At 55.3% G+C, this 22,598-nt stretch overlaps 1 protein-coding gene across 3 annotated transcripts; it reads left to right on the top strand.

Annotated features, from left to right (window-relative positions):
- The first annotated feature begins 598 nt into the window (after positions 1-598).
- CDH16 (cadherin 16) lies at positions 599-10,419 on the top strand. Of its 3 annotated transcripts, none has more exons than XM_036897897.2 (18): positions 694-823; positions 1,666-1,723; positions 2,006-2,089; positions 2,506-2,661; positions 2,731-2,869; positions 3,221-3,379; positions 4,069-4,265; positions 4,885-5,007; positions 5,215-5,365; positions 5,962-6,189; positions 6,268-6,344; positions 6,418-6,606; positions 6,707-6,948; positions 7,530-7,663; positions 8,378-8,620; positions 8,769-8,876; positions 9,163-9,279; positions 10,066-10,419. In XM_036897897.2, exons 2-18 carry the CDS (start codon positions 1,679-1,681, stop codon positions 10,161-10,163), a joined length of 2,490 nt encoding a protein of 829 aa, XP_036753792.2. In that variant the 5' UTR covers positions 694-823; positions 1,666-1,678; the 3' UTR covers positions 10,164-10,419. The 3 variants fall into 3 exon arrangements, with proteins under 3 accessions (XP_036753790.2, XP_036753792.2, XP_036753793.2); XM_036897898.2 differs by having other exon boundaries at positions 779-847; XM_036897895.2 differs by lacking the exon at positions 1,666-1,723 and having other exon boundaries at positions 599-823.
- Positions 10,420-22,598: the final 12,179 nt, after the last annotated feature.

Here is a 22,598-nt window from a genome sequence, read left to right as displayed (position 1 = left end):
GGGTTGGTCTGGAGCCCCAGGTACCCAGTTCACACCCTGCTCATCTACCCTTCAGGTGCAACCTCCAATTCCACAAGCCAGACAGGAGCTGCAGACTGGGCCAGGGACAGGACCAGGACATGGCTGGGTCCCTGATCTTCCCTGGAGAGGGTTCCAGTCTGATGGAAGAGACAGACAATGACATCTGGTGTCCTTTCTGCATTGACTGAGGCAGCATGGGGCATGGAGGGGGGTGAGGAGGGGTTGAGGGTGGTGTATTCCTGGAGGAGAGCCCTGAACAAGCCTGGGAGCCTAGGGAAGGTTTCCTGGAGAGGGGAATATTTGAGTTGAGTACTGAAGCCTGAGCAGGTGTTCACCAGACAGATGAAGGGGTGAGAAGGGCATTCCAGACAAAAAGAACAGAGTAGGCCAAGGTGGAACCACACATGATGGTTCATGGGGGAGAGGCAGGGTTGAGTCTGGAGCCACAGAAAAAGAAATAGGGTCCAAGCCCAGAAGACCAAGTAGTACCCACTGGGCTGTGTGCGGGTGGGAGGAGTGCCAGGACAATGATCTCCCCACTCCTGGGGCTGGCGGTCATGGATGCTGAGCAGCCCCCAGCTTTCCAAAGTCAATGAGTAACTTGGGAGGCTGGGCAAGGCCAGACCTGCTGCTGTGGGCCCAGTGGCGTTTTCCACTCCCGAGCAAGTGTGGCTGGACCGCCCACCTGCTCAAGTGTCCACCCTGCCCTACTCCACCCGTTCGGGCCTGGCCAGTGCTCCCTGGGAAAAAAGCCCTCCCGCCCAGCAGCTGGACCAACAGAAGCAGCCTGAGGCACCAGCTGGTGATGGCCCGGGAGCAGAGGCGAGTAGGGCTGAGGCTGGTGCTGGTTGGGGTGGGGGAGGAGAAACACTGCCCTGTTCTGCCGTCATCCAGGGAAGAATTCCCAGGAGGGGTTGGAGTGCTTGTGTTCTGTGTGCCCAGCTCCATGCAGTGCTGGAAAATGCAGAAATGATAGTAGGGCTCCTGCGCCGAGGGAACTCTGTGCCTGAAGGAGGGCAGTGGGAGGGAGAGAGCAGTCCTGGAGACCCTGAACCACAAGCGCTGTGTTCCAGGAGGAGTGTCCTGTGGTCAAGTCCTCCGCGACCTTGGTCAGGACCTGCCCTTTAGGCCTTGCCTGCAACATGAGGCAACTGCAGGAAGTGACCCTCAGAGTCATCAGGGTCTTTCAGCTTAAAACTTTTTGTGATTTTGGGGCTGCTGGCAATCACCATTTGGGGATCTGTGAGCCAGGGAGGCTGTGGCAGGAAGGAGACAAAGGTCTGCAGGTGAAACTCCCACGGAGATCCTTGTGGGGACAAGAATGAAGAAGCAAGGTGGCTGGACCTGGGGGCCTTGGTGGGTCTGGCAGAGGATGTGGTGCTACCCTGCAGGGTCTAGGTGCTGCCCGCAGGCCCTTCTATGGGATGGAAGAGGAAGCCAGTCTGCCTTGAAGTTGCCCCACAGGGATCAGGTAGCAGGAGGTCCAGCTGGAAGAAAGAGGGACAGTTGCACCCGTGGGGCTCAGGGAGCTCAAGGCTTGAGGCTGAGTGGGGGTGAGGGGAGGAGGTCTTCCTAGGGGGAGGTTGGTGAGAGGGAGGCCCTGCCCACCAGTCTAGGCCGAGCCCTTACTGGCATGTCCCTCAGGCCTGTCCTGACCATGGTCCCTGCCTGCCTGTGGCTGCTCTGCCTCTCCGTCCCCCAGGTGAGCTGGGCCCTGCTCTTCTCCTTCAGACTGGCCTTGGGTGTTGGCACCCTTGCCCCCCACTCCACCTGGACCAGTCTCCCTGACCATGGATGGCAGTAGTTGGGGGGCAGTCAGAGCTGGCTGTAGGCCTGCTATGGGATCAGGAGGTCAAAGGTCAGAAGGTGGAGGGGCTAAGGTCTGGCCGGGCCCAAGGAAGGGGCAGAAATTCCCCTTCTCTGGCAGGTCCCTGCGTCCACAGCAGGAAGACAGCCCAGTGACAAGGTGAGAATCTTCCCACAGGCTCTCCCCAAGGCCCAGCATGCAGGACTGTATGTGGAAGTCCCAGAAAACTATGGTGGAAATTTCCCTTTGTACCTGACCAAGGTGAGCCTGAGCTCTGGGTGGCCTACCGTCCCTGCAAGCCCAGACTCCCCTACTTCCAGCACTCCTTTCTCTTTCTTGCTCTGGCTCTCTTTTAACCCTGCTCTCCAGAGAGTATGTAGTACAGTGTGAATAAGTCACAAGATTTTAATCCCAGAAGAAGGTAGGGCTTTGAAAAATGAAGTATTGGTGGGAGGGTTTCACGTTTTAGAAAGAAGGGCAGGGAGTACTGGGGAGCATCAGGCACTGGAAAGAACGCTGGCTTTGAATCTCAGTCCTGTTACTTACTGGTTGCATGACCTCAGGCAAGTGCTAGCCCTTCTGAGCCTCAGTTTCCCCATAGGAAATGGTGTCATTGGGTGGAGGAGGTATCCTGCAGGCCTAGCCCCGACTCCCTTCACCTCTGCTGTCCCCACCAGCTGCCGCTGCCCCGTGAGGAGGCTGGGGGCCAGATTGTGCTGTCGGGACACTCAGGCACGGCAACTGAGGGCCCCTTTGCTGTGGACCCAGAGTCTGGCTTCCTGCTGGTGACCAGGGCGCTGGACCGAGAGGAACAGGCAGAGTACCAGCTACAGGTACAGCTGGGCTAGGTGTAGGGAAGAGCAGGAGGGCAGAGCAGGGCACTAACTACTATTCCCTGCCAGGTCGCCCTGGAGACTGAGGATGGACACGTCTTGTGGGGCCCACAGTTTGTGCTTGTGTGTGTGAAGGATGAGAATGACCAGGTGCCCCATTTCTCCCAGGCCATCTACAGAGTTCAGCTGAGCCAGGGTACCAGGCCTGGTGAGTGTCCAGGGTAGCCAGCTCACAGTAAGGTCAGGTGGGTACGGGTGGGAGAGCTGTGGAAGAAGAGATGGCCAGAGAGTTGGCATCAGGACAGGGCAGCCAGGGTCCAAGCTGTGCCCTCCCATTCCTGTGCCATCCTGCACGCTGCCACCCCACGGAGAGGCCTCAGGGGAGCCCCACCCACTTCTTTCCTCAGTTTGCTCATCTGAAAAGTGGTGTGAAAAGCTCGTCTCCAGAGTTCTGATACAATGATGGGCCTGAAAGGAAGAGCCAGGGAGAGAAAGGGGAGGCACAGGGGACTTTCCCACCCTTTCCACCCCTCATTGTTGCCCTCTCCTTACACACCAGGCACCCCCTTCCTCTTCCTCGAGGCTTCAGACAGGGATGAGCCAGGCACAGCCAACTCAGATCTCCGCTTCCACATCCTGAACCAGGCCCCAGCCCAGCCTTACCCAGACATGTTCCAGCTGGAGCCTCAGCTGGGGGCTCTGGCCCTCAGCCCTGAGCGTGAGCCTGAGCTGGGTGTGATGGGGAGGGAGGGGCAGGGACAGCTGGGCAAGGCGGCTTCTCAGTGATAATGGAAGGATGAGGTTGGATCTGGAGAGAGAAAGGAGGAAAGAGCATTCTAGGTGGGAAGAGTAGCAAGGCAAAAGGCCATGCTTGAACCATGCATGGGGAGCTAAGAAATGGTGGGGCTGGAGTTCATCGGCCCTACAATCTGGAGACAGGACAGGAGAGACCTGACGGCATGCAGAGACCTTTCCCCTAGGATATTGCTGGGAGACTTATGGTCTGATGGCAAGAGAGACCTAGACCTGGGAGTTCGGACAAGAGACACAGGCTGGGGATGAAAAGAAAAGCCGATCATACACCCAGCCAGCCAGCCACCCATTTACCCATCTATCACCCAATCACCTATGCAGCCCATCTATCCAGATACCCATCCAATGAACCCATCCACACACCAAATTTGCCTCCATCTTATATCCCTCCCAATCCCTGTCCATCCACCATTCATTATGTGAATAGATATGGAAGTGACTTTGCAAACTCTCGAGTCCTGGCTGGATCCTCACAATGGTGCCAAAGTCTTTCTCGTCCTTTGAGCACCTTCTGTATGCTGGGCTTAGTGTTTGATACCTTGCTGAGAAGAACGCCTTGGACCCCTGCTCAGCTGACCACCCTGCCCCTTCTAGGAAGCACCAGCCTAGACCAGGCCTTGAAGGGGCCCTACCAGCTGCTGATACAGGTCAAGGACATGGGTGACCAGGCCTCAGGCCACCAGGCCACAGCCACCATAGATGTCTCCATAGTAGAGAACACCTGGGTGCCCCTAGAGCCTGTCCACGTGGCAGAAAATCTCAAAGTTCCATACCCACACCACATTGCCCAGGTGAGTAAGTGGCTGTCAGAGGCTGAAGCAGCCCAGTGGAATGTGAGGCTAAGCCTGAGTCTCATGGACATTTTGGAGGTGGGTCTGGGGCCAGCTTAACCCCTGTTCCTCCCTACCTATACTCCTCCTCATCAGTTCCCATCAGTTCCTATCACGGATTGGGGCATCCGGGGCCCTAGGACCAAGCCCACAGCTCCTCACCGGCTGTCCTATGGCAGGTGTGCCTCTGCTCTGACCTGAGTTTGCCCCAGGCTTCCTCAGGAAGAACAGCTGCCACCTCCCTGCTGCCATGGGGATTGTCACCCAGACCAGGAATGTCTCAGGCCTCCTCCAGGAATGCCCTGGGGTCAGGCCCAGCCTGAGAGGGCAGAGAATAAAACCTGGTCATTCAGATAATTTGGGCAGAGTCCGGGCTTGGACCAGGATAAGGCCACCATGGATTTGCCCCAAACAAAAGGGCCCTGCCCTACCTGGACTCCTGGAAGGAGAGCAGCTTGCCTGGGGTCACACAATAGTTGAGATCCATGCTCTCCCCGGGGAACAGTTGAGGTGTAAGGGCTGACATGGGCTGGTCCTGCCCCTCATCCTGGGGTGCCCTCATTCTGTGTCCCCTTCCCAGGTACACTGGAGTGGGGGTGATGTGCATTATCACCTGGAGAGCCAGCCCCCTGGACCCTTTGGTGTGGATGCGGAGGGGAAATGCTATGTGACCACGGAGCTGGACCGAGAAGCCCAGGCTGAGGTGAGGTGAGGGGGAACCAGGAGGGCAGACTAAAGGGTGCTTGGTCACTGTTCAGTTGGCTTCTGGGGTTGTCACATCACCCACAGGCACTGAGGCAGTGGAGGAGAGCCCAGAAGAGCTAAAACTGGCCACCTAAAGGGAACCCAGCCCCAGCCCAGGTTGGAGCTGCCCTTGGCCTTCATCTGAAGCTCCCACTGCCCACTACAGTACCTGCTCCAGGTGCGGGCTCAGAACACCCATGGTGAAGACTACGCAGACCCTCTAGAGCTGCATGTGGTGGTGATGGATGAGAATGACAATGAGCCTGTCTGCCCCCTGCACAGCTCCGCAGTCAGCATCCCTGAGCTCAGCCCCCCAGGTGTGCTACGGGCCTTCAGGAGACAGGGGAGGGTGAAGTCCCTGTGAACCATGCCATCTGGCTCTTCTTGTGGGGAGGGCCAGCGTCAGGCCCCTCCATCAATATTCCCCCAACACACACACACACACACACACACACACACACACACACACACACGCACGCACACACACACACACACACACACACACACACATCTTCAGGTTCAGGGAGGGCCAGCGTCAGGCCCCTCCATCAATATTCCCCCAACACACACACACACACACACACACACACACACACACACACGCACACACACACACACACACACATCTTCAGGTTCAGGGAGGGCCAGCGTCAGGCCCCTCCATCAATATTCCCCCAACACACACACACACACACACACACACACACACACACACACGCACACACACACACACACACACATCTTCAGGTTCAGGGAGGGCCAGCGTCAGGCCCCTCCATCAATATTCCCCCAACACACACACACACACACACACACACATCTTCAGGTTCAGCCCAGCAGAAAAGAGGACTTGCTGAACTAAAATTTCTAGGCTGGGCCATGGTCCCACCCAGGTGGGGTGCTGTCTTTGCAGGCACCAAGGTGACTAGGTTGTTGGCAGAGGACATGGATGCCCCCAGTTCCCCTAATTCCCATGTTGTGTATCGGCTGCTGAGCCCTGAGCCTGAGGTAGAGGCAGAGGGGAGGGCCCTCGAGCTGGATTCCTCCTCTGGCAGTGTGACGCTGGGGGCTGCCCGCCTCCCAGCTGGCCAGAACATCCTGCTTCAGGTGCTAGCTGTTGACCTAGGAGGAGCAGAGGGCGGTAAGTGCCTGAGGGTGATGGGGGCCCTGCCCCTCTATTCCTGGCCTGGCCTTCCCAACATGCCCTCCCCTGCCTCAGGTCTCAGCAGCACATGTGAGGTTGCTGTCACAGTTACAGACATCAATGATCATGCCCCTGAGTTCACCGCTTCCCAGGTAAGCAGGAGCAGGGAGGAGACCTTGGAATGGCGCTAATGGGGGCTTTACAGCCTCTCCCCATTCTCTCCAGATTGAGCCTGTAAGCCTCCCTGAGGACACAGAGCCTGGGACTCTGGTGGCCACGCTCATGGCCACTGATGCTGACCTTGAGCCTTCCTTCCGCCTCATGGACTTCGCCATTGAGGCAGGGAATGTGGAGGGGAACTTTGGCCTGGATTGGGAGCCAGACTCCAGTCATGTCCAACTCCGACTCCTCAAGGTAAAGGGCTGGGGGTGAGGAGGGGACACGTGTGTGCCCACATGCGTGCACAAGTGTCCCACGCCCTGACACACAGTGAGCCAGACCCCACTGGTTCCAGAACCTCAGCTATGAGGCAGCCCCAAGCCACAGGTTGGTGGTGGTGGTACAGAGTGTGGCGGAGCTCGTGGGGTCGGCGCCCGGCCCCAGAGCCACAGCCACAGTGACTGTGCTGGTGGAGAGGGTGGTACCACCCCCCAAGCTGGACCAGGAGAGCTATGAGGCCAGCATCCCAGTCAGCACCCCAGCCGGCTCCTTCCTGCTGACCATCCAGCCCTCAGACCCCATGAGCAGTCCTCTCAGGTGAGCGGAAGCCCAGCCTGGCTGGGTTGGACCCCCACTGCTCCCCAGCAATGACCCCCAGGGCCTCAGAGAGGACTCACAGTATCTATGGCCTGGAATATCCTTCAAACCATGGTTAATGCCAAGGTTGTGAGTCTTGGGGGGAGAGGGGAGGACAAGGACCGGATAAGCTGGATAGGGCATGGACAGGGGTGTTTGCACCCCAAGAGAGCTCAGATGCCTCCCTTGCCATCTTGGACCTGGCTCTCCTCAACCCCTCCCTAGATTGGAGCATACACAAAGCTGTTCCCAGGCTCTGGCCCCATCCTGGCCCCTTTGTGGGGGCGACCTGGGACTAGTGGAGCTGAGTCAGGCGCTCTAGACTCTGACAGTCCACCCCACAGCCATAGGTTCAAGCCCTGTCCCCTCACAAGCCCCTGAAGCTAGGGAGAAGGTCTAGGCACTCCTGGCCACTGCTACATCCCGAGCCACAGAAAGAATGTGGAACTTGAGCAGGTCACATGGCCCTGGAGGGAGTCTATGGGCAAGAGCCCATGTATGATCCTGGTGCCTTCCTGTCTCCCATCTTTTCTGGGCCTTAGGTTCTCCCTGGTCAATGACACAGAAGGCTGGCTCTGCATTGAGGAGGTCTCCGGGGAGGTGCACACGGCCCGGCCCCTGCAGGGTGTCCAGCCTGGGGACATGTACATGGTGCTGGCGGAGGCCCGCTATGCAGGTATGGCCAGGCAGCAGTGGGGACCTCTGGGAAGGAGAGTAAGCTTCACACAGACAGATGGGGAGGACTGGGCTTCCTCCCTGGGGCCCTTGCTGGCATCCATTCTGCCTCAGGCAGGAAGGGGGGCTGAAGGCGGGGTCCAGGGTCCCTCTTTGAGAATGCCTAGCCTCTGCTTTCACGCTCAGACCACACTTCGTGCTAGATGCTTGCAATGCCCCACAGCCCCAGAGGGCCTTTCAGGGTGTTGGCTTCAGACACAGGCTGGGAACAGAGGATACCAGGCTGGGCAGCTGGAGGGAGGGCAAGAGGCTGGGACAGGTGAGCCAGGAGGTGAGCCTCTGTGGGACACTAGGCACAGGAGTGGAGGACTCTGCATGACACTTTGACAGGATGGAAAACCAGCCCAGGGGTGGGTATGTCAGGGAAATGGGCCTCAGCTCTGAGCTGGGCTGTCCTGTGGTGCAGGACAGACCCACAGATCTGAGCTTCTTTACAGTCAAGGCATCTTCACCTTGTAGGGCCCTGGCATCATCAGTAGGGGTGGGTGAGGGGTGGTGAGGGCAGGCTTGGCATCAGGAAGGCACAGAAAGGCCATAGACTGGTGTGCGGGTGCTGATGGGGGTGGAGAGGAGGGGCGGTGTGAAGGGACATGCCTAGGGTCTCTGCAGGGTGAGACTGATGGGCTGGGCCAGCTCAGCACTGCCTCCTCCTCAGATGAACCAGCACTGAGCACCTCTGCAACCCTCGTGATCTACTTCCTGAAGGCCCCCTCTGCTCAGACCCCATCTCTGACCCCCATGCCTGCCCGACACCTCTGCACCCCCCGCCAGGACCATGGTGTGGTTGTCAGTGGACACAGTGGGGACCCTGACCAGGCCAACGGGCACGGTCCCTACAGCTTTACCCTTGGTCCCAACCCCACAGTGCAGCGGGATTGGCACCTCCAGGCTCTCAATGGTATGTGGGGTGGGGAGAGGGAGAGGCTGTGGCCAAGGCAGGGGGTGGGGAGGTGGGACTTGGAAACAAGATGCCCTTCCATCTAGGGGGAGCAGCTCCCAGAGGGCCTGTCCAGGCTCATGTCTGTGCACTGCTGTGTTCCCAACAGGTTCCCATGCCTACCTCACCCTGGCCCTGCATTGGGTGGAGCCACGTGAACACACAGTCCCTGTACTTGTCAGCCACAATGCCCGGATATGGCAGCTCTCCGTCCGAGGTGAGGCCAGGGTCTCCGTGTGGCCTGTAGTTCCTGAGCGAGCTATTGAGATGCAGGGGGAAGGCTTGGGTGCAAATGCATGCACACTCACAAGGACAGCATATGCCTGTGCACACCTGCCCATCTGTGGCTAGGCACACACACAGGAGTATGAACCCCCCCACCCACACATGAATCATGCTATACACAGAAACGTGCACATTAGCCAGCAGCTGGTCTGGGCTGGGGCTGGAAAGCCCTCTCCTCCTCCACCGCCCTTACTTTCCCTCCCTGCCCCTTTTCCCAGTGATTGTGTGTCGCTGCAACATGGAGGGGCAGTGCATGCGCAAGGTGGGCCGCATGAAGGGCATGCCCACAAAGCTGTCGGCTGTGGGCATCCTCATGAGCACCCTGATAGCAATAGGTAATGGAGGCCGGGCCCCCGTGTGGGTGAGGGAGGTGGATGGTCAGAGCTACAGCCTCCAGGTAAACAGTGCCCTGTGCTATGGTGCCCTGAGGGCTGGAGGAGGACCCCCCCCACAACTCTCCTAGTCCTTATGCTCTTGCTTCCTGTTATAATAGTCATTATGGTCATCACTGATGACAACACTTCACTACGTTAGTACATGTGGACTGTGTATCAGGCCCTATGCCAAGCATAGGATTATTGCAATGAATCCTCCCTACAACCTGTGAGGTAGATATTGGCATCTCCTCATTTTCTAGATGAGGTCACTGAGTCTCAGAGAGGTCAGGTGACTTATCCAAGGCTACACAGCCAGAGTGTGGCAGAGACCAAGTCTTTCCATCCTGCCTTCAGTTCAAGCCTCCCTCTGTCCCCTTATTTCTTTAGCCCCCTAAATTTTTCCCTGGCTGTTTTTATTTTGGTTGATTCTAGCACAATGCTACAATGTGTCTACTCTCAGGGGTCCATGGGAGCAACTCACTGGCTCCCAGATGACCTCCACCCAAAGAATTCCCCAGAGAAGGGGACTTTGAAGGCTGGGGCTTTCTAGGGCAGCCTCCGGAGGGCAGAGGCCCAGCAGGCCCAGCAATCAGGCCTTTTCAGACACCAGGACCACAGACAGAGTCCCAGCCTCAGGAATGCTGTCTAGGAAAACTGCTTCCTTATTAAGCCACTACAAATAGCAGGGCATCTTTGTGATGGAGAAGTCCCATAGCCCTTTCTGATGGCTGACCCATTCCTCAGGCATCTTTCTCATCCTCATCTTCACCCACTTGACCCTGGCAAGGAAGAAGGACCTAGATCAGCCGGTGGACAGCATTCCCCTGAAGGCAGCAGTGTGAATGGTCCAGGCAGTCCCAACTGGGAGCTTAGGCTCTGGCTCCATTGGAATCCACTGGGAGAGGACCCAGCACTGCAGGGTCCACATGGGCTGGGACGGAGTAGAAACCCTTTCACCTGCCCTGGGGTAGAGGTGACATCACCAGACATGTCTGCAGAGCCTGGACACTGCTCTGATGGGCTGCCCTTGGAAGTGTTCCAAATGGCAGCATTTTGTCCAATAATAAAGCCTCAGAGAACTGGGTGCTCATATCTGAATGTCATGTCCATGTATGCATTACCTGTGTCCACCTGCCCCTTCACCCCTTCCCTGTCTCCTGCTGTACAGAAAGGGTGTGGGGGACAAACCCGGGATCTCCATATGGAACATCATGTAGGCTGTTAGTGAGAACTGCGGTTGAAGCAAGCTGGATCATTTCCATGGGCATTTGGAGACCACTGGCTGCAGACCCTGGCTGGGTCAGCTGTCTAGATAATAGCTGAGAAGGGTGTTCTTCAAAGTGTCATTTCTGTTTTTCCTGGATTGTATTTGCTTTGGGAGAGTACCTAGTGAGTCCATGTGCTGTGCTCATATGTGAGCACACTCGTGTCTCTGTGCACCCACCTGCACATTAGGGTGGGCAGAAGGCCCTCAGTCTCAAGAGGGGTCTGAGGAGGAATCATGATGGCCCCATGGGGGAGAATAGGAGAGGTGAGCCTGGGGATGGGTCCTTCTGCCCCAGGGAGGGCCCCACAGCAGCTTTGGGGTTCACACACAGGCTGGTGATTGCACGAGGGGATCTGCAGAAAATCAGAGACAGGGGGTCACTCAGCAGGACAGCATTGGGGTGGGACAGGAACACCCCCTGGCTCACCCTGGAGCTGCCCCTGCCCCAGGGAAATCCCTTCCCCTGGCCTAAGATTAAGCATGGTGCCCTGCCGAGCCCTGACAACACCTCCAATCCCTGTCCCTTGACTGACCCCAGACTCAGGCTGATCCCCCACACTTCTATCCTAAATTTTTGGGGAACCAGGGTGGGACTTACTGTCCCAGGCACTCTGAGCTGATGATGGTAAATCACGGGGAAAGGAGAAAAACAATCTCTGTGGGGCCCAGGCCCTATTTTTAGGAGATAATCTCTCCACTCCTGGCAGATTCTGTGGGATGGGGGCCAAGCCCAGCCAAAAGAGACTGGGCGGGCATCCTGGCTGGCCTGAAGGAGCCTGGGCGGCTCAGCCAGGATCCCGAGCCCAGGAATGGACTCCAAGGCTGGTCCCAGCCATCTTGGGCCCAGGCCCGCCCAGCTAGACTACTGTGGTCCAAGAAGAGCTTCCTGCCCCTGTTCTAGGATCCTCTGCTTGGCCTATATCCACCCAGAAGCCTTCAGGGTGCAAAGCTCTTCAAAGGCAGCATCTCATATAATCTTCCCATCAACTTGTGAGGGCCAGATTGTTGGCCGCATTTTCCAGTGAGGATTTTGAAGACAAAGGAGGTTAAGAGCTGCAGCGCCAAGTCTCGGAAGCAGAACACAAGATGGGACTGTCTAGACTAGGTTCGTGTTCCTTTTCAGAAGTGCCCACAGCCTTCGAATGGTCTCTGCTTCCATGAGATCTCCCAGAAGTGCCTTAGAGATCACCCAGGCCAGCTCCTTCTCGTAAAGGGGGGAGAGTGAAATGCAGAGAGTTTGGAGGGACCTTCCCAAGTTCATCCAGCCAGTGGGAGGCAGCACCTGAACTAGAACCCTGGAATAACCCTGCCCTCTGGGTGTTTGTTCCAGATGGATAGATGGGTAAACAGGTTGGGGGGTGGATGAGTGGATGAATGGATGGGTGGGTGAGCAGGTGGGCGGGGCACCAACAAAGGAAAGAATGGTTGACAGGATACCAGGGCAAATTAAGGCATCTGCCTTAAAGCACCCTAGTCCGAGGCCTTCTTTCCTTGGCCTTCAAGCTAGGGCCACTCTCTGGTGGTGTCAGTGTTGGGGCTGACCATGAGGTCCACAATCCCCAGGGACATGGGCTCACTTTCTCTGAGCATCTGCAGCCATAAGTCTGTCCTGTGATCCTCAGTCCATTCTATAGAGGAAGGTGAGGGTCAGAGACTGGTGTGGCTTTTCTGGGGTCACAGAAGGAAAGAAACATGAAGCTGGCACTGGTTTGTGGACTTGGGGGTGGGTCAGCAAGCGCTTGTAAAAGTTTCCACTAGTGAGGTAGGCCCACTCTGTAGGCAAGGCCTACCCCCTGCTTGGGGAAGGTGGGGGATAACTGGTTGTTCAGTGTGGGTAAAATAACATGTGATCCATGCTCTGCCTCTTCCTTGCTGTGTGTTCCCAAGTGAGTGGCTTTACCTCTCTGAGCCTTAGTTTATTTGCTGATAAAATGGGCTTCACTGAAATGGTGCTGATGGGAGGACATAGGAGACAATCCCCACAAAACACATTTAGCACAGTGCTGGGCACACAGTAGGAGCTCAATAAACGTGGCTTTCTCTGGTCCCTAGACTGTGGGCTGTACTCCCCACAGATGCCTACAGCCACACACTTTTATACACTCCTCAGAGGCCCCATGAGAGGCTTTTAGAAAGGCGTGTGAAGAGGAGCCCCAACATGGCCCTGCTGGGTGACCCTGGGCAACTGCCCCCATTCAGCCTTGGCTCTTTACCAGCCCAAGGTTCTCTCTTCGGGGATACTAAGGGGTCTCATGGGGCTCAGCCAGGCCTGCAGCTGGAGGGAGTTGAGGGGTCTGCCTGGGTGGGGAGCTCATGCCCACCCCCACCCCAGGCCCCTTCCAGGGCACAGTGCCAGATCAAAGGGACCCAGCACTGAGGATTGGGAGGCGGCTCGGAAAGAATGTAAACATGAGGATATTTTTAAACTTTTTCCAGCCCCAGTGATTAGGGCTCTTGAAGCAAGAGGCCCAGAAGTTAGTCTGACCCTCACTCACAAAGAAAGGAGCAGTCTGGGGACCTCCCATACCCCCGCACCCACACCCACCTGTGCCCACCCAGGGCTCTAGCCTGGGCGTCAGGGTCGCTCCTCTGATCCCCGCCTGCACATGTCCTGCTGCTGGGGGGCAGTGTGTTTCTAATGAGGGGGCCTTGGTGACCCAAAGGATTGCAGGGGTTGTGGGGGTCTTCTTGGCAGGGCTAGTGTCGACAGAGTGAGCTTGGGGACCCACTGGCAGCCCTGTCACTCCATGAGGTGCGTGCGCGCGTGTGTGGGTGTGTAAGTGTATTTAAGGTGTGCCCGTGGTGCCTACCTCACAGTGTGTGAGCGTGACAGGAGCTCACCTCAGCTCCTCCTTCCTCCCCTCCCCCTCCCCCTGGAGCTCCTTGTGGGGTTGGAGACAGGGGAGAACAAGGGGTTGGCCTGAGGGTGTAGGAGAGGAGAACAGGGGGAAGATGAGGAGGGCGAGGGGGCTGGGAGCAGAGGGCTGAGGAGGCTGGGGGAGGTCCCGACCCCCGAGCAGTGAGTCAGGGTGTGAGAGCTGCAGGGGCCGCTGCCCTGTGACGGGGGATGGATTCAGCTCTCTTAATTACTCCCACGTGTCACAGCGGCTCAGGAGCCTGGACACAAGGCTTCCTAGATCTCCCTTCCTCCAGGTCACAGTGACGCTCACCCTGGGTTCCATGGCGACAGCCCCTTCCCTCAGAGTGACGCAGCCACCCCCACACGTCCATGTGACACAGTGGAGCACGCCCGCAGGACCATCACAGGAAGACTCCTAGAGAGGACTCAGCCACAACACGCCCCCTGACCCTGTGATTGTATGCCAGGGACTCCGCACCCTTACCCTGTCCACATCCCAACTGACCAGGAAGTCAGTGGTGCAGAGTTCACAGGGCATTCAGTTGCCATGACATCAAGGGGCCCTAACCCCAGGAGAGGACTTGCTGCTGTTTCCCATGCTTCAGAGGCTGCTGTGCCACCTTGTCCTGCTCATGGGTGCAGAGAGGGACAGTGTCCAGCTCCAGGCCACACAGCTCCTCAGTGGAAGGCAGGGCTCAGGCCCTAGGCCAGGATTAGCAGGGTGGTATGCTCCCCTTCAGAGCCCCTCTGCTGAGGCAGCAGAGGCAGAGGATGAGGCCTGGTGTTAAAAGATACTGCGGGATTTCCCAGGACAGTGGGGGAACCCCCTGGGGCTGCAGCTAATGGGGAGGGGGACCTGGCAACTAGTTCTCTGAGGGCCGGAGCTGCCTGCTGAAGACATTGCTGTCTTGTCCATGTGTGCCTGCCCACTTACTGGGCTGTTGCTATTCTTACCCACTTGGTGGTGGTGGCAGGGTCAGAGATAGTGGCTGGGAGGGAGAGAGTCATGAGCACCAGCCCCTTATCTGACACATTCTCTGGAAACTTGGCAGGGGCTGCCAGGCCCTGGGGGCCTGGGCAGGGTGGGTGGTGAAGTGGTCACAGGGGCAGGGTGGGAGGTGGGCTCACTCAGGGCAAGACCCTGCACCAGCTGCCTCACCAGCAGCAGGCAAGGTCCTCTCAGAACTGACTGGGGGTTTCCAGTGGAATTTCTTCTCATGTGCTCATCAAGACCCTCAAGGCATTCTCAGCTTCCTACCCAGTCCAACCCTGAATGAACCAACTCTGAGCTTTCGATGCCTCAGAAGACAATGTGTTGGTTTCCCAGTGAGGCCACAGGCAGGGACTGCCTCTATGGGAAGAGCACTGTGAGCCACAGAGGTCCACTTCCAGCACTGTGAGCCACTGTCTGGCCCACTTTCAGGCTGTGTGACCTTGGGCAAGTCACTTCCCCTTTCTGAGATTCAGTTTCTTCAGTTCTTTCCTGGGCTGTTGTAGGAATGACAAAACTCAACAGTTGGGAAGTTGGGTAAAGGGCTGCAAACGTGTATGTGTGCATGTGTTTGTGTGCCTGTACACATATGTGCACTCAGGGGTCGGGGACAGGATGGGGAGAGGGAGACACATAGGTCCCCCACCTTGGAGACTCCCGCCCCATGGATTTTCCATTGGCACGTCTGCACCCTCTCCCCTAAAATAGGCCCTACGAGCCGTGTGCGACAGAGCCCAGACTGAGGGGACTTTTTTTAGCTGCCCTTTGATTGTCACCTCTCAAACTGCCACTATTTCAAGCCCCAACGCCTAGAGAAGTAGGGCCAAGTGGGGGCTTGGGTCAGCTCAGTGGACCTGGCTGTCTCCCCAAAGGCATCCCCGAGGGGGCCAGCCATGCCCTCTCACTCCCAGCGCTGCTGGCAGAAGTACAGCATCCCCTATGTACTGGGCCTAAGGGCTCATCTGTCCACCTCCAGGAGAGCTGCAGACCTGGCGGAAACCAACCTCATTTATAGAGCTTACAACATGGGCCACTGGCGACTGTGCCAAGAGCAGAGCACGTTATGAGGATTAACTGAGATAATACAAGCAAAGCCCTTACTTAGCACAAGGGCTGGCACATAATTGGCCCTCAGCTACTACTATTATCATCACCGCAGCCACAGTCATTCTTGTTTTTGTTGTTACAGTAACATTTTTATCATGTTTCCTTCCAGTCTTTCTTCTATGCATTTATCTTATGTTCCTGAACTCAGGTCTCAACGCTTCTACCCTGATACACCTGGTTTCAGCAAAAAGGAGCACCTCCAAGTTGACTGGGTGTCCTGTGCATTTCTGGGCCCCACCCACAGGGATCATCCCTCTATAAATGGCCTTTGGGGTCTGTGACCCCTGAGATTGTACTTGACCTTTCAGAGTTGTCTGTGGTATGCCCACAGCTTCTGTTATCTCCTCCAATGCCATCAAACATGCCCCATAGGATTCCAGGGTCCTAGATTCTGAAAACAAGTTCTAGATGCTGGATCCCTTGATGGCCCCTGCACCTGGATTTTAGAACCCTCTGGCTGGAACCTAAGGAAATGGGCTTATTTCCACAGCTAGATATGAGAAAGAATTTTCCAGCTGTTCAGGTGCCTAAGATTTGGCAATGGGTCTGAGGACAAATAAGGAGGTTCTTGGCTTCCTGGACATGGTGTGTGTGTGTGTGTGGGGTTATGTATTGCCAAGACCTGGGAATGGGGTAGGTCCCAGATTCTGGGAAGTGGCTGGACAGGGAGAGTGACTTCCCCTTCTTTGCTGGGGTCATTTTCCAGCAAGGCAGAAGGGTTAGTTGGGGGTCACATGTTCCACTCTTGCCCAAAGTGATTACTGCACAAGATGAGGCTTCCTTGTTACCCTAAAGACAAAAATAGGTCCCGGGTGATGGCCAACGATCCATGCCCAGAACCACCTGGGTTATTCTGAGAGTGGCAGGCATGGGGCCAGGTCAGGCTTGGTCAAACAGGATGGAGCTGGAAGTGGCATCCTCAGCCTGCGGGTTCACCCTGCCCTTACCAGAATCCTAAATGGGGTGGGGAACTAGAGCCACATGCAGGCTGACCCTTGTTAGGTGGGCCTGGAATCCTGAGTCAGCTGTGTGACCTTGCGCCAGCCACTTGGCATCTCTGAGCATCAACTTTCTTCTCAAAAGATGGACAACTTGATCCCTGTTTCTCAGGGTGGATGGGAGAACTCTGTAAGCTGACAGGTGGTGCTCAAAAGATGTGCGTTATCTCCACTCAGTGTCACAGAGTACAGGCCCAGGGGTCCTACATAGCCCAGCTGCCAAAAGGCCCCTTCTCCCTCAGTCTGAAGGAGCCAGAGTCAGACACAAAGGCATGTTTCTGGAAGGTCTTGTGGGGATTTTCCAGGAACAACTCCATCCAGCTGGAGAATTCCATTCCCAGCCCTGCTGCCCAGGGCTCAGACTAAGGAGGGGATACTCCGGCTCACTCCAGTTCTGCCCAGCTCCTTCTCCTTGCCTGCAGAGCCTAAGTCAGGGTGGCCCACACTATATTCTCTCACTGTTTGCTGTGGAGTGTGAGGGGCCTAAAGGCCCCCCTCAAGACCCTGGCACAGAACAGTGCTGGGCACACCGTTGGTCCTCTTCAGATCCCTCATCCCTTCCAGGGGCCCTCTCTTTCCTTCATCCAACATCTCCTAGCATTTTCCCTGACTGCCCTCAGGGTCACCCCTGGACAAGTCAGCATGATGGAAGCTATGACTTGGGAAGAGAGGGCACCTGACCCAGCTCGGGGATGGGGGTTGACAAAGGCAGCTGGAGTGCGGAAGGGTAGCCAGGCTGGGACAGCTGCTTGGGCAAAAGCTCAGAGGACTGGAACACACTGTGATGTTGCCATGAGGCTGGAGCACAGGTTTGAGGGAGTCTGATAGTCGTTGAGATCCAGGGTGGGAGTTGAGCTGAATTCAGTTATTTGTTAAGCTGGAATTAGACCCTGGTTCCCTTTCCAGTCCAGGTTCCCTCTTCCCTCGACAGTTTCCCCACCAGGGTTTTTCCTGGGGTTGGCCAGAAACAGGGGAGTCCTCTCAGGGAAGGGCCAGGCTGGCAAATAAGAATCTCAGGACACAACAGGTTGTTAAAGCTGGGCCCAAGGGGCCCCACCTCAGCTCACCAGAAGGTGGCCACCCTCTGGGATATTCTTACACCCACAAAATGCACTTTCTGCCCACATGGGGAGTGACAGGACACTCAGATATGCTGGAAACAAATCTCTTGCAGAGTCCCAGGTGGGCCTTGGGGCCCAGCAGACCCACGCTGCCATTTGTCTCAACTTCAGCCCCGTACCTACGCCCTATCCAGCTTTGACCACCATCTCCACCCCAGGGGAGGGGAAACGTCACTCCTCGGCACCCTGCAGGCTGGCGCCAAAATTTCTGAGCCAGTGCAGAAGCCTCTGGGAGTCACATGGGTGGAAAAAGTTACAAGGTTCTAAATCAGCCAGCCTTTGGGTGATCTCATCCCCTTCCCAATATAGTCACAGTACCCTCCCCCACTCACAGGCCCCTGGCCAAGGGGTAAGTCACGAGGTGCTGATGGAGGGGTGTGTGTGAATGCTGAGGGAAGACTTTCAACTCGGGGTCACACTGTACGTTGCTTTGTAATTTGATTTCACACCCCCCCTCACTTACAGTATTTACATTTAGCAGTTTCCTGTCTAATAAAGATCTTCCACCATCACTTTTTTTCACTATCACTTTTGAAGTCAACCAAGATGGAAGCACCAGAATCTCTTTATCCAGCATATAGAGGAAGCATATATACCCAGTTTCTTTTTCTTACAAATAGTGGTGCCATGACCATTTTTGTTCAAACCCTCTTGTGCATCTGTTTGACCCCCTCTTTCTCAGATGAATTCTGACAGGTGCAGGGTGGCAGAGAAAGCCTCACTGTGTGACTCATGAGTTCTGGGCCCTCCCTGGAGCCAGAAGTGCCAGGCCCAGGGCAGGGAGGGGCATCAGAGACCAGGACTCCTAGAAGGGGTGACTCCAGCTTGTCAGAGAAGATGAAGACCTCTTTCTTTTTTTTCCTCCTTCCTCCCTGTGTGACTGTAGTGTCCACACACCTAGGGAGAAGGAAGAGGAGGCCAGGAGCTGGGGAGCAGGATTCTGAGCTTTCTCTAAGGGCGATGGGACACATGGAGAGGCTGAAAGCAGAGGAATGACATGGGTAGATTTGAATCTGACCAAGATCACTCTGATTGCTGTGTTCTTGGTGGAGCTGACTAGAAAGGGCTGCTGTTCTTTGGGGTTAGGGGAGGATAAAGGTGGTTTGGACCAATCTTGGGGCTGGGACAGGGGTTAGGCAGGAGGGGATAGACCCTAGAGCTGCTTGGAGGCTGGCTGTGGGGACTGGCTGCAGGGAGCACGGTAGGGAGGTGGGGTGGGAAGGGTTCGGAGATTTGGGGCAGTACACAGAGGGGAATGGCCACATTGGGAGAGACTAGAAAGGTGGCAGCTGCTTCCCCTCCATCTGCAGGCCACCATTTGGCTCCGGTTCCACATAAGAGACCATATGACAGGGTGCTTCCCCCCCCCCCGAACTTGTTCCAGCCCCAAGGATGTCCATGGTCTTGTGGAGCTCCCTGAATGGTGTTCCAGGTTGTCCCAGGGAGCCCCTGCTCAGACTGAGGCTGAGCCTGCAGGCTTCATCTCACTCCAGCTGCAGCCGACCCCTCCCACTCCAGCTGCGGCTGACACCAACATGGCCAGATGGCGACACCTGGAGGCAGCCTCCCGCCTCAGAGTGCTTCACCACAGAATCCCACAGCACAGGGCCTGTAGTGGTGCCAGCCCGGGGCCCCCCATTGGTTTGGTGCACCTGTCATGCCATCCTCAGGATTTAGAGACCAAGCCACCAGGCAAAGCTCAGAGGAGGCCCAGCTACTCCAACCTTCTATGCCAAATTTCATGCAGTCAGCAAGCCCGGGAGCCCCAAGTAAATTCATGGATACTCCCCCCCAACACAAGCTAGGAAGCACAATGACTGGCTTACTGATGCCATCCCCCCATCACCACCACTGCACTGCTTTGTTTCTGAGGAAGGGTCATCCCAGTAGCTCAGCCAGCTTCTTCTACAGGTCAGCTCCTCCCCTCCACCTCACCATCGAGGCCTATTTTGTGTTCTGAGTCCCGAATGACAATACCCAGTGGCCCTCACCTTTCCTTAGTGATTCTTTTTAATTAACTGTTCCTTTCCACCCATCCACAATCATAGTCTTTCTGTATGAGAAGCTCCTCTCCATGCCCCTTTACTTCCACCCATCTCTGTGCTGATGCATGCCCACAGCCCTTTCTGAGGTCGCTGCATGGTCTTGCTCACTTCCCCATCCCTGGAGATCACCTGAGCCCCATTAGGCTAGCTTCCCCTCAGCCTTCACTGCAATCCTTGCCCCTACTGCCACAATGCCCCTGGAGCCCATCCCCAGACCCACTGCCTGCCTTGGTCATGTCTTTGCATCTCAGTTTAATTACTGGGCCTCTGTGTGCACGTAATTAAACTTTGGTTTTTTCCTCTTGTTAATCTATCTCATGTCAATTCAATTAGACCTGCCAGAACTTTGAAGGGTAAAAGAAAATTTTTCCTCCTTATCATGTTTTTGTGGTACAGGGAGAGTGGGACTGGGTAAGATGAGGGCTGTCCAGAATCCCAGAAAGATGTGAAGAGGTAAAATCTGAGATAGTAGGCTTTGGAAAGTCCCTTCACAGACCCCTTTTCTAGGGAGTAAGGGTCAGTAATATGTCCCAGCCTACTTATTCCCTTGCCAGTGAAGATCATAACTGGAACTATGGCCCCCTCACTCCCACTTTGTTCCTCCCAGCTAGGCAACTTCCGATATGCATCAAAAAAGGTCAGGGGCCAGTTAAACAAAGACATTCTGACCCATAGTAAATATTCACTCATCCAAGATGGGGTGACTTAGGGTACTGGCCATCCATGATTCAGAGGGTCACCAGCCTGGGAACTACTTAAAGGCATTTAATAGCATCAAGTAAAATGGAAACAAAAACTCTAGAAGTGAACAGTATAAACTTATTCCCCCCTTTTGTTTTAGAGCCCAATGAGTTCAATTTTTAAAATTTAATTCTTCCTGTTTCTTTTTTTTATTATGTTCCAAAATGATAAGATACTGGAATATATAGGTTAAATATATCTGGCTTCTTCTCAGCCCCATCCCCACCCACCAACCCTAGGACAAAATTGTGCAGTAAGATTTTTCATGCATTATCATCAGTTTCTGAAAGCCGAGCATTGGGACAAGTGCATTGGTTAAAATCCCAGCCTTATCATGCTGTCATGGGCAAGTTTTTCAATCTCTTGGCCTATTTTACCATGCTTAAAGGACATGCAGTGCCTCCTGCTGTTCATAGCAGACCTTATCTGGGAATTGTTTAATCCCTCCTTCATATTTAAATGATAATCATGCTGGATACAGTATTCTTGGTTCAAGGCCCTTCTGTTTCATTGCATTATATATATCATGCCATTCTCTTCTGGCCTGTAAGGTTTCTGTTGAGAAGTCTGATGATAGCCTGATGGGTTTTCCTTTGTAGGTGACCTTTTTTCTCTCTCTGGCTGCCTTTAATACTCTGTCCTTGTCTTTGATCTTTGCCATTTTAATTATTATATGTCTTGGTGTTGTCCTCCTTGGGTCTCTTGTGTTGGGAGATCTGTGGGCTTCCATGTTCTGAGAGACTATTTCCTCCTCCAGTTTAGGGAAGTTTTCATCAATTATTTCTTCAAAGACACTTTCTATCCCTTTTTCTCTCTCCTTCTTCTGGTACCTCTATAATGTGAATACTGTTCCATTTTGGATCACACGGTTCTCTTAATATTCTTTCATTCCTGGAGATCCTTTTATCTATCTCTGCCTCAGCTTCTCTGTATTCCTGTTCTCTTATTTCTATTCCATTAACGGTCTCTTGCACCTCATCCAGTCTGCTCTTAAGTCCTTCCAGAGATTGTTTTGTTTCTGTACTCTCTCTCCTGACTTGATCCCTTAGCTCTTGCATATTTCTCTGCAGGTCCATCAGTATGGTTATGACCTTTATTTTGAATTCTTTTTCAGGAAGATTGGTTATATCTATCTCTCCAGGCCCTCTCTCAGGGGCTGTCTGGGTAATTCTGGACTGGACCAAATTCTTCTGCCTTTTCATGGTGATAGAGGTAGTCGTAGGCAGGTGGCACATGTGTCAGCTGGGAGAACAAAGTCCCTTCCTGCTTGCTGGTTGCCTTGCCCTTCTCCACTGCCTATGCCAGTTACCCACACCTGGGAGCAGGCTCTGGGTTAATTTCTTGAGCCACATGGGCAGGGAAGCCCAGAGCCCTGCAGGGAGAGGCAGGTGTGATGGGTGTGCTCTCCTGCGAGAACGGTGCCCCTTCACGCCTTGCCCCAGTTTCCTCTGCCTGCACCGGGCAGCTGAGCACCAGAGGTGGCTTTGGGTCTGGCCTGGGCAGCTGCGTGCCAGGAGGACACTCTGGGTGGTGGCTGTGGGCGCGGCCACCTTCAGGCTGCTCCGCTGCTGTGGCAGGGCCGTGCTGGCCAGGGGAATAAATGGCAGGCTGCTTGTCACTGTGAGGGGCCTCAGAGCTGTGCTGCCACCCAGGGGGTTAGGGCACCTGGAGTTCCCTGGGATTCCCAGCTGCTGGTCTGAGTGTGCTGGGACACTTCCATCCAGCTGTGAGGCCCCTGTCCCTTTAAGACTTTCAAAAAGCACTCGCTTTTCTTTTGTCCCAGGGGTGCCTGCTGCAGGGACCCGCTCATAGGTTTTACTGTTCCATTTCCCTAATATCCAGCACCCCACGCACTGTGTGTCTGCGCTCCTGGTGCGGATAGCTAGGGCTGGGTATTTAGCACTCCTGGGCTCCCTCTCCCTACCTGCTCCAACTCCTCTCCTCCCGCCGGGAGCTGGGGTGAGGGGCGCTTGGGTCCCACCGGGCCGCAGCTTCTACCTTACCCCCTTCTTGAGGTGCTGAGTTCTCGCAGATGTAGATGTAGCCTGGCTGTTGTACTGTATCCTCTGGTCTCTCTTTTAGGAATAGTTGTTATTTGTTGCATTTTCAAAAATACATATGGTTTTGGGAGATTTCCACTGCCCTAC

Source organism: Manis pentadactyla, chromosome 15 (assembly GCF_030020395.1).
Source record: "Manis pentadactyla isolate mManPen7 chromosome 15, mManPen7.hap1, whole genome shotgun sequence".
Lineage (NCBI taxonomy): Eukaryota > Metazoa > Chordata > Mammalia > Pholidota > Manidae > Manis > Manis pentadactyla.
This window is presented reverse-complemented; position numbering and strand designations above follow the sequence as displayed.

What these genes read in the sequence shown, in the direction of transcription:
- CDH16 (XM_036897895.2), top strand. Translation starts at nt 614, where the DNA reads ATGAGTAACTTGGGAGGCTGGGCAAGGCCAGACCTGCTGCTGTGGGCC. An exon ending in ACCGAGAAGCCCAGGCTGAG is followed by an intron (nt 5,008 to 5,214) that starts GTGAGGTGAGGG and finishes TGCCCACTACAG; the next exon opens with TACCTGCTCCAGGTGCGGGC. An exon ending in CCCATGAGCAGTCCTCTCAG is followed by an intron (nt 6,949 to 7,529) that starts GTGAGCGGAAGC and finishes TCTGGGCCTTAG; the next exon opens with GTTCTCCCTGGTCAATGACA.